Below are 14,785 nucleotides of genomic sequence, written 5' to 3' on the forward strand. Positions count from 1 at the left end.
TCTTCAGCTGGCAACAAAAGGAGTACAGTGAAAGTGCCAGGCAAACCTCTCTGGGGAGCTCGTTCCACAGCCGGGGTGCCGCAGCAGAGAAAGCCCTCCTCCTAGTAGCCACCTGCCTCATTTCCTTGTGGCTTCAAGTAGAGATATTGGCACTAAGAGCATCATCACATGGGGGTGGGGTGGGGAATCGCATTTCCTTACCGTCGCTTCTCCGCCTCAGCTTTTGTCCCTCATTACTTCCTCTTTCTTCCCAGAGGAAGTAGACAAAGACCACGTGGCCCATTCAGGGGCTGTTTTTATTTTGCCACTTTTCCTGCACACAGCAGAAGATTGCGGCACATTCTGTTTTTTGTTTTTTGTTTTTTTTAAAGTCTTATTAAAAGGGGTCTATTTTGTGATGGAAAAATGAGCGGAAGGAGCGGGAGGCGCACGGGGGCTGGATGACGGCGTCTAAAGAACGCACACACTTCCGTAAGTGGGCAGTAGCGAGTGTGTGATAAAACACTCATCTGGTGAACCTCTAAGAGATATTAACACCAATACAAATGGTAACATCTAAGGGGATATCATCAAAGTCTTTTCAATTACCCCCAAGTTTACTACATGTATTTCAAATTTGGGAACAGCATTTCCCACCAGTCCCCCGGATATGTTTACCTTAGCATCAGCCACCTTGTTCAGCCCCAGCTCATCAATAATCTGAACCACTCGCTCTTCCTTCTCCTGGAAGCTGATAGAGCCAGGGAGCCGCAGAGCTGCAGAGAAGAGCAAATTCTCCCTCACGGTCATGGTGCCCATAACGACATCGTCCTGAAAGCAGCATATATTTATGTAATGTTAGGAAGCGCTCGCAAAGGAACATGGCTGGGTTTTCCTCCCAGTGAAAGCTTAGCAGGTGTATTAAGCTTGTCCTTTCTCCTGACACCCACACTTGTACTCTTTTGTAGGTTGTCTGTGGGTTACAGTAGAACAAGTTCTCTTTTTCACTCTCCTATTTCTTATAGATAATGGTCTGCATTCAGTGGTTTGCATCCTAGCAGGGCCGGTGCCAGACTATTTTGCACCCTAGGCAAGGTGAGCTACTTTCACCCCCACCCCCCAAAAAATGCCAACTTTGATTTTTAAGAACAGATGTTTCCTGGAAAAAATAAGAAGCACAAAACTTGAAACTGCTAAATTTATTTTAAAGTGCAAGATGCCAATTATAGTAAACAAATTGGAAAGGAACGTCTATGGGTCTAAAATGCATTATTTAATAGGAATATCACCTCCAAATCACCCCCACAACTCACACACATGCGCACACACACACTCAGCATCACTCACTCCAAACAAACACATGCACGAACACATGTATTCACTCAAAGACCCCATGCATCCCATTCACCCATACATTCTCTCTCTCTCTCTTCTGGACGCGTTCTGGAAGTCCGAACGTGGAGCTGCCCCACCCCCACCCCCACCCCAGAGTCCCTGGCTTCGCTTCGGCTGGGCGGTCTCAGGACGCCATCTCGCCCGCCCAGGCCCAGCTGAATCCTCAGGCCAGGCAGGCTCACAGCCAACGCGCGTGAGTGCTGCGCTGTGCCCGGCGCCCCTCTTAGCTTGGTGCTCTAGGCGGCCGCCTGAGTGGCCTCTATGGTAGCACCGGCCCTGCATCCTAGAACACAAACGGTAGCACCGGAGAGCTTAATAGCAAACAAAATCCCACACCTTTTTAATTTAGAAATAATAATTGATTTGTTTATTTTTCTCAGCATTTGGATATAATCAAGAATTTCAATTTTTTAAAAAATTTCCTGGTCTTTACAAATAGAACTATGGCAACAGGAAAAAGTGCAATTATTCCATTAATCACGTCAGTCACCAGCATCACATCATTTATTTATTTATTTTACAGAAAACCTTCGGAAATTAGGCCTACCAAAATACATGCACGCCAACATCCAGAAAGCAGTCATACTTAAAACATGTTCAATAGTCAAGAAATTTCTGAATCAATAAAAGACAGGATGACTTGGCAAAGCCCATCATGTTCATCTGGAAAAACCACCATGAGCAAGAAAAGAGAGATAGATGATGATGATGATGATGATGATGATGATGATGATGATGATGATGATAATAATAATATAATGCAACCCTGTTAATTTTTAAAAATATTTTTAAGAAGGATGAACAATTATCAGCATTTTTTACAAAACACACGTCATGCCAATTATATCAAACAAATTGGAAAGGAACGTCTATGGGTCAAAATGCATTATTTAATAGGAATATCACCTCCAAATCATCCCCCCAACTCACACACAGAAAACTACAGCCCTCACCCCCCCCCCACACACACACTGCAAACATGCTCATGCATTCATTCACTCAAAGCAAGGCATCCCATTCAGACATCATCACATCAATATACTCACACACTGCCAGCACACACACACACACACACACACACACTCAGGATTGCACACTCCCAAACACATGCACACACACACACACATCCATTCACTCAAACAACCAGGTATCCCATTCGGACATCAATACACACACACACACACACACACACACAGAGTCAGGATCACACACTCCAAAACACACTCACGCACACATCCATTCATTCAAACAACCAGGCACCCTATTCACCCATATACTCTCTCACATACACACCTTAATCTTACCTGCAACTTGCTTCTTCTTCCCTTGCTGCTGCTGCTGCTGCTGCTTCTCCTTCTCCTTCTCCTCCTCCTCCTCCTCCTGGGCTGGCAATCATGCTAGGCCACAGAAGGCTAGATTGACATGGGGGAGGGCTGGAGGATGCATTCCCAGAAGTCCAGCCCCACCCCCTGGGCCAATCTAGGCCTTGTCCGCCACCTTCTCCTGGACCGGCATGATTGCGCCAGCCCAGCAGACGAGTAGATTGGCGCAGGGGAGGGCTAGAGGATGTGTTCCCAGAAGTCCGGGAATGTGTCCTCCAGCCCCCGCCCCCGGGCTGATGTTGGCCTTGTCTGTGGCCTTCTCCTGGGCCAGAGTGATCGCGCCAGCCCAGCAGAAGGCTAGATTGGCGCGGGGTATGGGGAGGTGAGGGTATGAATTTTCTTGATCCTTCCTCCTGTCTCTTCCTCCCCCTCCCCAAGCACCCTTGCGAGATGGGGTGAAAAATCTATATAGTGAAAAACACCCAAGATGGTGAAGAAAAGATAGCCTTGGCTGCTGCTCCAGCCCTTGCCAGCTTCAGCCTCTGAGTTTGGGAGCTTCCAAGCAGCGAGTGCGCAACTGATAGGATTACACCCTAAGTAAATCAATGGTAACAACTGGGTATTAATATAACATGGGCCTGTCTTTATGCACAGAAAGCCCCAGCGGGTGGGTGTGCATGTTGGCACTGCGTTGATTATCGCGGGGGTTTCCCACAAAGCTGCGAAGAAAAGAAGCGGCAGGAAAGTTTTCTGACTGTTTTCTCCAGAGTGAGGCAAGAACGGTGCATCCGTCATCCATTCTCGCTCTGGAGTCATGGCCAGATGGAAGGCGACCCCTGATTGGTCGCCATCCCCCCTGGGCAGAGAGCAGGAGGGGGGCCTGGCCGCCGGTAACCCTGAGCTTTTGCTGCTGCATTGGGATTAGTCGTCACCATCCTGAAGCAGCGATAGCATGGGGTGGGGGTGGGGGTTTATCACAGGGGAAGGCAGCAATTTTTTGCTTCCGTCAGAATTCTGAGTATTTGAAAAAAAAAAATTCCCATAAACTATGCATGTCTCCTTTTCATTTCCAGGCACTAATCCAGAATGAGACACTAACCTGAACAACATATCCTGAGATGCACTTGAAATTTGGAGGTTGTGGGACACCGTCTATGAGAACACGCCCAGACAAACCAGCAGGATCCTTTCGAGCAGCCAGAACATCTAGGAGACTGCAGAGAGAAAAATGGCCTCTGAGGATCTTCTGCTTGTCATACGCTAGTTCCAAATATAGAATCATAGAATCATAGAATAGCAGAGTTGGAAGGGGCCTCCAAGGCCATCGAGTCCAACCCCCTGCTCAATGCAGGAATCCACCCTAAAGCATCCCTGACAGATGGTTGTCCAGCTGCCTCTTGAATGCCTCCAGTGTGGGAGAGCCCACCACCTCCCTAGGTAACTGATTGTCGTACTGCTCTAACAGGAAATTTTTCCTGATGTCCAGCTGGAATCTGGCTTACTTTAACTTGAGCCCATTATTCTGTGTCCTGCACTCTGGGAGGATCGAGAAGAGATCCTGGTAATTACAATTACCGTATTTCTTCAGTTCTAAGACACACTTTTTCCCCATATAAACATCTCTAAAAATGGGGTGCGTCTTAGAATCGCGGGTGCATTTATTATTTCTTAGAATCAAAGTTTTTTTTTCTGTTGGTGGCACTGAAGTTAGTGTGTGTCTTACAATCGATGGTGTCTTAGAATCGAAGAAATACGGTAACACAGGGAAGTCTTTTTCAGGATGCAAACTCTGAGGGAGAAGTAATGAAAGGACAGTGTTGTGTTGTTCCTACTCAGTTACACAGCCCATATTCTAATTCTAAAATGTAGAATTGTTCATATAAAAGAAATCCCTGAGAAATTCAAATTCTGTGGTTAGGAAACTCATTAAATTGAAAGAAAATACTATTGTTCTCCAAGGGAAGAGTAGCCCAAGCTACAATGGAGTAACAGGTTATTCAGAGCACAGGAACTTAATCACATGAATAACTTGTGGTAGCAGGAGTTTCCACAGGTGAAATTCTTCCCATTGCTGCATCTGCAGGGTGAGAAAAATGTCACTTTCTGTATTTCTGCCTAGCACAGGAGCCCTGCCAGAAGGCACAGGAGCCCTGCCAGAAAAAAAAGATGGCAATCTTGATTACATGTGAATGCTTACAAATACACTGCACTTGGCAGGTAAAATTTCCCTGCAACTAGAATTTTCCATTTTAAAAACAAATTGACATTGTCACATAGTTGTTTTGAAGATTAGGTGCACTGGAAGAGAGTTTCAACGTTTTCTTTCCTTGTTTTTCTTCCTGTCTAAATATCCTGCACTGAAGCTGGTATTAGGTCAATGTGGGGGGTGGGGAACATCTGCCGTCTGTCCCACCTCATCCAACTTCTGAGGAGACAATTTAGACACTGAAAAGAGCAAGAAAGGAAAGAGTTAAACAACCTCTCCCAAAGCACCACTTCCATATCTTCATAGCAACTGCGTGGAGCTGTTAATTTGTACAAGCAAACAAACCATCTTACTATAGATCTCCTGCATCACTTCTAGTTTGCTCTCAAGGTATACTTACGAAGATTTGCCACTGCCAGTTGGCCCCAGGATAGCATTCATGCCTGGCTTCATGATGCCACTGGAAGTAATGGGAATAAAAAAATGATTTCCGTTTATGAATCCTTGTGTGATCTCAGATTAAGACACTGGGTTCAGAATACAAATCAAGCTTATTAAAGCAAACAACATGCCTTTGTTCCCTTTGCTTGTTCCCACCTCCTTCCTTACCCCAGGGTAGTTGATGTTAGTTAGCCCTTTCAGGTATGGAGGTAGTCTAGCTGGACATGCCCTGCTGTTTTATTGCCTGCTCCTGTCTCCCTTGCTCCTTCATTATGCATAATGTATACTGCATGACAGTGTTCTAGCCTGGAGGTTAGTGGAGCATGAATCACCAAGGACGGTTATCCCTGTCCAGGAATGACTGCTGCTGGCAAACCAGTCAAAGCTGGCAACAGGCACTCTGAGCTGCCGAGGCCACTTGGGCCTCAAATGTATTAAAAAGCCCCTCCCTTCCCCACAAACTGTGGGCTTGCTCTTTCAGGAGGTACACAACCTGATCAGAGTCTGGGACGTGACAAAAGATGGTTAATAGACCTTAAAATAGGGTGACTATATGGAAAGGATGACAGGGCTCCAGTATCTTTAACAGTTGTATAGAAAAGGGAATTTCAGCAGGTGTCACTTGCATGCATGCAGCACCTGGTGAAATTCCCTCTTCATTTCATCAGTTAAAGCTGCAGGAGCCCTGCCCTCATTTGTATCTGGTCAAGAGGGCACGGCTTTTCCCAGGGATAAAGAAACCCTGGGAAAACCCGATTCTTCCCGTGGTCTCGGGACTGTCCCAAAACTGCAGGAGGAGTGGGCACCCATCCCGCCTGGTGCTGTGCTTACTCGCGAGTAAGCGTGGCACCAGAAATGGGCATGGAGCCACGCCACACAGCTCTGTGCCCATCAGGGGAGGGGGTGGCAGCAATTCCTCTGTCCTTGTGATGGCGGGGGATATTAAGGGGTGCACGGTCATTTCCCCCCCCACTTACTTTTCCACTGGAGCAGGGCCACACTCTTGCGCGACCACCCCCACTCATGGGGGGGGGAAGACGACTGTGATGTGCCTCTTGCCTCCTGGCACATCTTGCACCACATGTGGACCAAGGGGTAGGATCTTGGAACCTGGAAGTCCCGAGATCCTCCCCTCTCCCTTCTGGAAGGCCAGGAGGTGTAGAAAGGGCCTTAATACAGCAGCTAGCCTGCTGCAGGCCTGGAGCTCTTGAAGGCATCTCAAGCACTTTCAGGGCTTGGCCATGCTCCATTCACACCAGCTCAGAATATTTTCACAGGGATCCTGTCAAGATCAGGTTGTTAACTATGAAAGTTGCAGAGGTTTCCAAACCCCAGAACACCTCAAATACGAACACATTCTATACATTTAGTATGTGGAAAACAAAGCCTTGCCTTTCTTGTCTTTAATACTCAGTGAATTCAGAAGAAGACCTCCAAGAGATTTCTCTATTATACATTTTCAGTATTGCATACACTTACTATACTTCATGAAGGATTCTCTTCTCCACCACTGTCCGCTTGCCTGGGAAGCCACGGGACTCCTTGATGGAATACTGGATGTTGTGGAAGCTCACGACTGAACCCCGAGGGGATCGGAGAGATTCCCGGGTTGGGACTGAACGCAAGAATGGGCCTCCTTGTTCTGTTTCATTTCCAGCAGATTCGTTCATGTGGTTAGGCAAAGATGTTGCTGCTGCATCTTTGCCACAGATGTCAAAATCTATTGGACCAATGCTGACAGAGTCTTTGATGTTATGAAGAGTTCCCATTTTTTGGACTTGCCTGAAATGTTACAATCTTTTGAAGTCACTTTTGAATACAACATTGGCATCAAAATTTAACCACTGTCTTCAAGGAATTGGAGAAATATAAAGAGCCTTAGATCTTATCATTCATCACTTCTATAGCACTTGTAGTATTTGAAGATTTATTATTATTATTGTAATAACATTTGTATTATACAAATATGTTTTTGTGGGCTTACAATCTAGTGGACATGATATAAGAGGAAAAAGAGATGGTGAACAAAGAGGAAAATAAACAAGTTCAGGCACAATTTCTAAAAGTGACATTGTTCTTCTTCTAATGATCAGCTTGAATGGAGACGGAACAGTTCAGGTATAAGAGGAGCCAAAAGGCTGCTGGTCTCTCAACAAAGCCAGTAGAGTAGACCCCAGGGTCCCATTACACTATTCTTATATCACAGAAGCTTCGTGATTTGGTTTACTTTTCCCACTTCACAGACAGGGGAACATGAGGCTGAGAAGTAGTGATTTGCTCTAGTGGGACTGAGCCAACTAATCAAGCCCCTTTCCAAAGCATGAGCAAACATACTTTCTTCGTTTCTGTTCAAATGGAGTATTGAGTATTAGGAGTGTACGAAGTGGGTCTTCCTCAAAAACTGATCTGGAGCTCCATAGAGGTGATTCTCTGCCTCGATTTCAGAGCCCCTCCCCTCTCTCCGCCCCATCGAATTACCCTCGAAGAACCGTTCAGTATTCGGCTAACTGGTATTAACAGAAATGCTTACAGCTCCCTCATTTTTAAAGATAAAGAGGTAAAACGTGGCACAGTGATAGCACTTAAGGAGAGCTTTAGCCATACCAAATTTGAATCACATCGGTTCATGCTTTGATTTTTTAAGAAATTTTAAAATGGAAATTAACAAAATGCTTACATCTGCGAAATTTTTATAGATTAAGAGATAAAACATGGCAAAGTGATAGCTCTTAAGGAGGGCTTTAGCTCCACCAAGTTTGAATTAGAGCAGTCTATGCCTCGATTTTTTTTTAAAAAAAATCCCCACTCCACCCTTCTCCAGATCTATTGAATGGACATCCCCCCCCACACACCCAACCACTGAAATAAAGAGCCTGCCGGTGCCTTACTCAGTTGTAGAAGCTTTCTCACTCATCATCCCAGCCATCCCAGCAGCACTTTCACACTGTGGATGCACCATAACACAGATGTGCATGCACCATAACACAGAGAACAGTTCCAATAGCACCCCAAAATAGTGTCCACAACAATGAAGGAATAAAGCCAGACTATAAAGCACATGGTCTTCAATGACTATATACTAATGCCCAGAGCATGGGAAACAAACAGAATGAACTTGAACTCTTAATACATGAAGGCAAATACAACTTGATAGATATAACTGAAACTTGGTGGGATGATTCCCATGACTGGAATATAGCAACTGAAGGATATAACTTGTTCAAAAAGAACAGAAGAAATAGAAAGGGAGGCGGAGTTGCACTATATGTTAAAAATACCTATCTCCCTCTCAGCATCCACCAGTTAAATATTTCCCACTTCCCTGAACACTGCGATTGGAGGAGAACACCACTGTGGCTGTTCTTATTGGTTAGCCACAGAAGTCAATATGAAAGCCACCCCACTCAGCATCTTCCAAATATGGACACACACACATACAAACCAGGTTAATTCCAGAGACTTTAGAAGCTCTGATTGGGCACGTCTCCGCTCTGGGAGTATTCAATGGTTTGGAAGTGGCCAATCCCTGCTCTGGAAGATCGAATGCTCCACGGATTTTCATGGTTACCAGATAATTCCGGAGCGGAGAGCACACCCCTATTGAGTATCCTACTAGAACCTGCACATTTAATGTGAAATTCAAGGGCTTTTGGTAAGTACTAACCAGTAATGTGACAATGGGCACAGCCTGCTCTGCAGTTCCAATTCATTTCTGTGGGGGTTGCACAAGAGAAATTCCTTGTGAGTTGTGTTCATTGTCAATAATGTAAATAAAATTCTACTGTCTTCATGCTTTTACATTTCTGACAGTGGAATCCTATACATGGCTGCTCCAAAGTAAGTCCAGTTGAACATAATGGGCACATTCCCAGGTCAATGGATATAGGGTTGCAGCCGGAGACTCTTTGGCAGGATCTACACTAGTGCTGACAATTGTTGGGGGCCATGACACATTCCGTATACCATTTTCAAACCACTTTCAAAGTATTGTATCCTGTTTGGTGTAGATCTGGCCTCTGTTCTTGTAGGAACATATAAATCTGCTTTATACTGAGTCAGACCATTGTAACCCTTTTACATATAAAAAGCATTTTATACCAGTTTTGGGCCCTATCATGTGCCCAAAAGTGGATGGTGCTGATGCTACCCTTCATTATGAAATCAAACGGTGGTGTACAGAATTCATTAAAGAACATTAAAATTAAAATAATCACAAGCCTCCAAAACAGAGCCACTAAACAACAAAACAACAATGAAACAGAAAGTCTGCAAAGCAAAGTACTAAAAACCAGCATATGCCTGGTTACACAAGTAAGTTTATCTGTAAGTTTTGACATGCACCAAAACAGATGGGTTTGGTCCCTGTCACACTGCAGGAGGAAGGCAATTCCAAAAGTGGGGCACCGCAACAGAAAAGGCCCTCTCCCTGATTCCCACCAGAGGAACTTATGCAGGCTTTGGAACAACTAGGAGAATATCACATTTAAAAGAACATTTGAGTGTTAATGTAGCAGAGCGGCTAGAGATGTAAGAAGTCCTGAGTTCAAATCTCATTTCCACTACAAACTTACTTATGGAAACCACTATGAGCTGCTGTAACTACTTTCAGTTTCATCTTGAGATCTGAGCACTACATGAGGAGCATTTCCTTTCCTGCTTTTCCACTGCATAACCTCTAGGTGGCACTGTGGTACAGCAGAATAACACAAATACATAAGAAGAAATCACTCTTTTTCTTTCACAATTAACATTTTCTCTGCTCTAAAAAAAACTAGCTTAAAGTGCTGGTTAGACACAGAAGCATGATGATATCTAATGAACTCATAAACAACCATGAGTAAGGAATGACAAGATAATTTTTGTGAATCATTTTTACTCTCAGTATCCTTTTGCTTCTGTGCCCATTTCCTTGTTTATTTGCTAAGCAAACTGAGGGCAGAGCAGCAGAGAGTGGCATGCGCCACCCAGGCTTCCTGTCTCCCAAAATAAATACAAAATAAAATCTCCCTTAATTGGTTTTGATCCTCTAAACACTGCATGGGCAGAGGAGGAAGTGCAGATGGGTGACTGACAGGTCCACCTTCTAATCCTAGGGCATGTTTTAGCAGTAGCTCCAATCAATGTACTTGGGGCTCTATTGTGTCTTGCATTACAACTCTTGGAGACTCCTCGCATCTCTGGAAAGAACAGTTTACTGGAAGGAACTTGGATAATTAGTTCGTTAACGCTGCTAGATGGAGAAGAACAATTTGCTTCTGGCTTGAGTTCAGCTTCTTTTTGTTAGGGTTTCATTCAAAATCTTTCCCAACTCATTTCTTCTCTCATACATTTTGTTGCAACCACTTACATTTTTTCCATGTTATATGTGTGTGTGTGTGTGTGTGTGTTTGAGTGTTTTTGTACAATGCATTTATTTCCCCCCTCCCCTGGGGGTGGAGGGAAGGTAAAGAAAATAACTCCCACCCTAAAAACAATAACTGAGTGCTTCCCTTCCCCATGAACTACTGAATCTATTCTTCTGAAATATTGCAGGTTTCTTATGCAGGCACAACTCTTGGCTGCCTGGCCTCGTGTGTTACAAGGAATGAGTTTACCCTCTCAAAATGTCAAGGCTGCTTTACAAACATTATTCATGTTGAAGTAGAAACTGATCCAGCACTGGCTCTACTTTCTATTTTTAGGAATGCCAATAGAAACATTGTTCCCAAAGCCTTGGTCACCCATTTCCTGGTTGCAGCCAGGTGGGAAATTGCCCAATTCTGGAAAAGCGACAGACCTTTTGACCATCAACGTTGGTTTGATACGATTTGGAAACTATCTTTAAATGATAAATTGACACAACATAGCAGGTTAGCAAGAGGAGAAATAACATCAGACACATTTGTGGAAAACTGGTTGGACTTTTTCACATTTATTAATATGAATCCTGGCGAACCTAGACCCCCAATGACTCAGGAATCCTTTTGGTCAGAGGTTTTAACTTAACCTGCATCTTTTTCTGTACCAAGTGCTTATTGAAGGAATGAACACCCATGCTTTTTTATAGTGGTGCTGTGGGAACATTTATATTGTTGTTGAGTGTTTTCTATTACTCTGTGCGTTTATTGTATTTGTTCTTACTTGAAAATCAATAAAAATAGTATTAAAAAAAAAGGCTTGTTCTCAGAATGGGCAGCTATCTGCAGTTTTCATCTGATTCTGCCCAATAATAATAATAATAATAATAATAATAATAATAATAATAATAATAATGTTATTAGCAGTTCCCTATCATCATCATCATGATGCCATGTCGCACAAAAAAGCCTGTAGCTATTTTTCTAAAGTTGGGCAGCTATTGTGCCTGCAAATATCATCTCATTCCAAAGAGGAGGGAAAAAAGTGACAGGGTTTCATATTCTAGCCAATAGGAAGCAGGGGCTCGTCCACACAGGCGCTTTGCGCCTCTGTTGCTTCGGAGTAGTGGCAGGTGATCTACATGACACAGCTGCCACTCCGATGCAGTCCAGGGGCAAAGCCCCAAAGCTCTGCTCTAAAAAAGCTGGGAACTTACCCTGACTTTTTTTTAGCTTGGAGCAAGGCCTCTGCGGAGCCTTGTTAAGGAAAATAAATAAATAGATAGATAAATAAAGGGTGTGTGTGGAAATCCCAGTAGGGAGGAAGCACCTCATTCCTACTCCTTTGTGTGTCCCCCCAGCTGAAAATGCAATTCTTTGCATTTACAGCTTTTTAAAAAAACGAAACAAAACACCCAATCCAACTTTTAGAAAAACCAATCTACCCTTTGAAGAGGGGGCGCAGATGCTCCCAGGCGCCCCTTGACTGGCAGCGTTAGTGCTCGTGTGGGCAGGCGCAGCGGCAGCAGCGGGAAAGCCTGGGACTGCGCTCCTTCCAATGTAGAGGGTCGGAAGCAGCGTCAGTGCAACTGCATCCTGGCTTGCGCTGCCGGGCGCAGCGTTGGCGACATCGTGAAGATGAGGGCCAGGAATTGGTCCAAGGGGGAGCAGGCTGCTTTCTGAGGTGCCAAATTGGGCTCCAAGTCAAAGCAAGGGGTCTACGCACATCCCTCGTAATAATGGCAGGTAAGAGTAGATCGTTAATCCTATCATCTTCTGTAGGCTGAGGTGCATAATTAAGATATAACCAAGTTACACATAACTCATGATCAACCATGTCCAACTCTATCATTCCTGTCCCTCTTCTGCATTAGCGTTGTGAAGGGCAAAAGGTTCTTCATGGAACCAACCTAACAGACTCACCATTCCTTCCAAAATCCAGACTCCAAATCCTCAGAAAACACAGCCGCAGAAAGATAGTTAAATGGGCTCAGGAGTCATTGACAAAGTCTGGCCACATTTGGAGATATACAACAACCTGCCTACTCCCAATGCCCAGGTGATTCCATACCTCTTTGGTTCCCTTTGTTTGCAAGCTCCGGGTCTGCTTCTGCTTGGCTGACTGTCCAGAGGTCTCTTCCAAACAGCACTGGTGGTAGGAAGGTGGGGACCACTATTCTTCAAGTTTTTGTGACTCAGTTCAAGTTAAGTTGCATAAACATTTGTTTGAGGAACTCTCTGTGAGTGTCAAATTACTGCTGTCATGCTATCTACCCTAAGGTCATTGGGGAAGAAGTCACAATCAAAGAATCATGGTGGCTTTTAAAGAGGTGTGTTTGTTTTTTTGGCAGACCTGGGCTCCAGTCCAGTGGAATTTCAGAGAGATCAAAAGATCATTCACACTGCTGATGTAGGAGAGAGGAGCTTTTGATTTTGAAAATAGAGGCACCTCCCTCCATCCCATAAATAATTGCTCTACTCCTGAAGAACCATGTAAAACACTACATGCAGAGGGTAACACATGCACCATAATTGCTTTGATTTCCCTTGCTTGAACCTGTGTCTGCCACTGTGTCTTATTTAACTGAGCAGAAATAAAAAAAAACCTTTCCTCTTGAAATTATGTCATAAACCCCCTTAAACCCTTTTCCTGGTAGTGTACATGTTCGAAGGATCAAAGGATCGATCTTCCATGGCTTTGATTATGTGAAGCTGTGTATCTTCAAGTTCATAAACTACAGATCTGCTGGTTCCCTTGCTCAAAAGTAAATCCCATTGATTTCAACTGCATTTACATCCCACTCATACTAAAATCACATGAAGGCTTACCTTTGCGTAAACCCCATTGAACACAGAGAGACTTACTTCTGAGTAAACACATATAGAACTGATTTTTAATAGTGTAGTCACTCAGAAGCTTTCTTTTTAAAGTCTTAAAATTGCAAACTGGAAAGGAGTGCTCTGCAATCCCATGCTTACTTCTGAGGTCTTACTTCTGTTTTCTCAGAAGTAAGGGCCTTCCTATACCTGCCGGCTTACGCCGGCAGGGAGGCGGGGCCGAGGTGCGCTAACGTTAGCGCACCTCCCCCACGCTTCCAGACGGCGGAGCCGCAGGGAGGACGCAAGCCCTGTGGCGTCCACCATTTTTTTTTCTTGTTTAAAGGGGCCGCGGGTGGCCCGAAGACTCCGGGAAGGTAAGTGGCTGTTTTATTTTTTTAAAAAAAATGGGGGGGGGGCGAAGGATGGGAGGTTGGGTGGCACGGGGGGCGGGCGGGGGCGATCGCGCCGCCGCTGCCCGAGCAAGCAGCCGAGCGGCGCTTGCCCGGGCAATGCCCGGCATTGCCCGGGCAAGCGCCACTCGGCTGCTTGCTCGGGCGGCGAGTGGCGCGATCGCACCCGCCCTCCCCCCGTGCCACCCACCCTCCCATCCTTCGCTCTCCCCTCTCTTCCCCCCCCCCGCCGATGGGCACAGCGCTCCTATGAGCGCTGTGCCAGGTCCGCGGCTTTTCGCGGCTCCTCGCGAGTAAGCGAGGAGCTGCGAAAAGCCGCGGAAGTCTCCACACTTCCCCCAGCCCTGGCCTGAGATGGGGAAAAAGCGCGCCTTAAGCGACTTAGCTTATGGCGCGCTAGACCAGGCCTCACTGCGGCCTGCCGCCGGATTCCCCTGTGCGTCATCTGGACGCACAGCAGGGAAACCGGGTTGGAAGGCGCGCTAAGGCCTGGTCTAGCAAGGCCCTAAGTCTCTTTCTGTTCAAAGGCTAGCTAGACCAGGAGGTCTAAGCTCAGTGAACTTTCCTCAGCTGGCTCAGGACCATGAAAAATACCCTCAAAGTCCTGTTGCCATGTAATTGCAGAGATTTGAACTTCCAAATGCAACTTAGAGGCATGTATACCAGAGTAAACCATATTTCAAAATCTTGCATCATCCTTCTTTTTCACTGCCAGGCCCAACTCATTCCACTTTTGTCTGATAAACACCACCACCACCTTCTTCTTCTTCTTCTTCTTCTTCTTCTTCTTCTTCTTCTTCTTCTTCTTCTTCTTCTTCTTCTTCTTCTTCTTCTTCTTCCATGATGATCTTTTCTTAATCAGGGTTTTTAGTAAAG

The 14,785-nt window shown here is 45.2% G+C and overlaps 1 protein-coding gene across 3 annotated transcripts in view; it reads right to left on the reverse strand.

The window, feature by feature from the left end:
• Positions 1-13,010, reverse strand: part of LOC134403104 (broad substrate specificity ATP-binding cassette transporter ABCG2-like) — a 53,951-nt gene extending 40,941 nt beyond the window's left edge. The window contains exons 1-5 of one of the 3 annotated variants that reach the window (XM_063133201.1): positions 12,751-13,010; positions 6,823-7,125; positions 5,303-5,362; positions 3,796-3,910; positions 658-810 (exon numbers count right to left, since the gene is read on the reverse strand). In XM_063133201.1, the coding sequence (XP_062989271.1) occupies positions 658-810; positions 3,796-3,910; positions 5,303-5,362; positions 6,823-7,112 (618 nt within the window). In that variant the 5' untranslated portion in view covers positions 7,113-7,125; positions 12,751-13,010. Of the gene's footprint in view, positions 1-657; positions 811-3,795; positions 3,911-5,302; positions 5,363-6,822; positions 8,103-12,750 lie in introns of those variants that run through there. The other 2 variants (XM_063133200.1, XM_063133202.1) reach the window with 2 other exon arrangements.
• Between the last annotated feature and the right edge of the window lie 1,775 nt (positions 13,011-14,785).

The sequence above is a fragment of the Elgaria multicarinata genome, chromosome 8 (assembly GCF_023053635.1).
Source record: "Elgaria multicarinata webbii isolate HBS135686 ecotype San Diego chromosome 8, rElgMul1.1.pri, whole genome shotgun sequence".
NCBI lineage: Eukaryota > Metazoa > Chordata > Lepidosauria > Squamata > Anguidae > Elgaria > Elgaria multicarinata.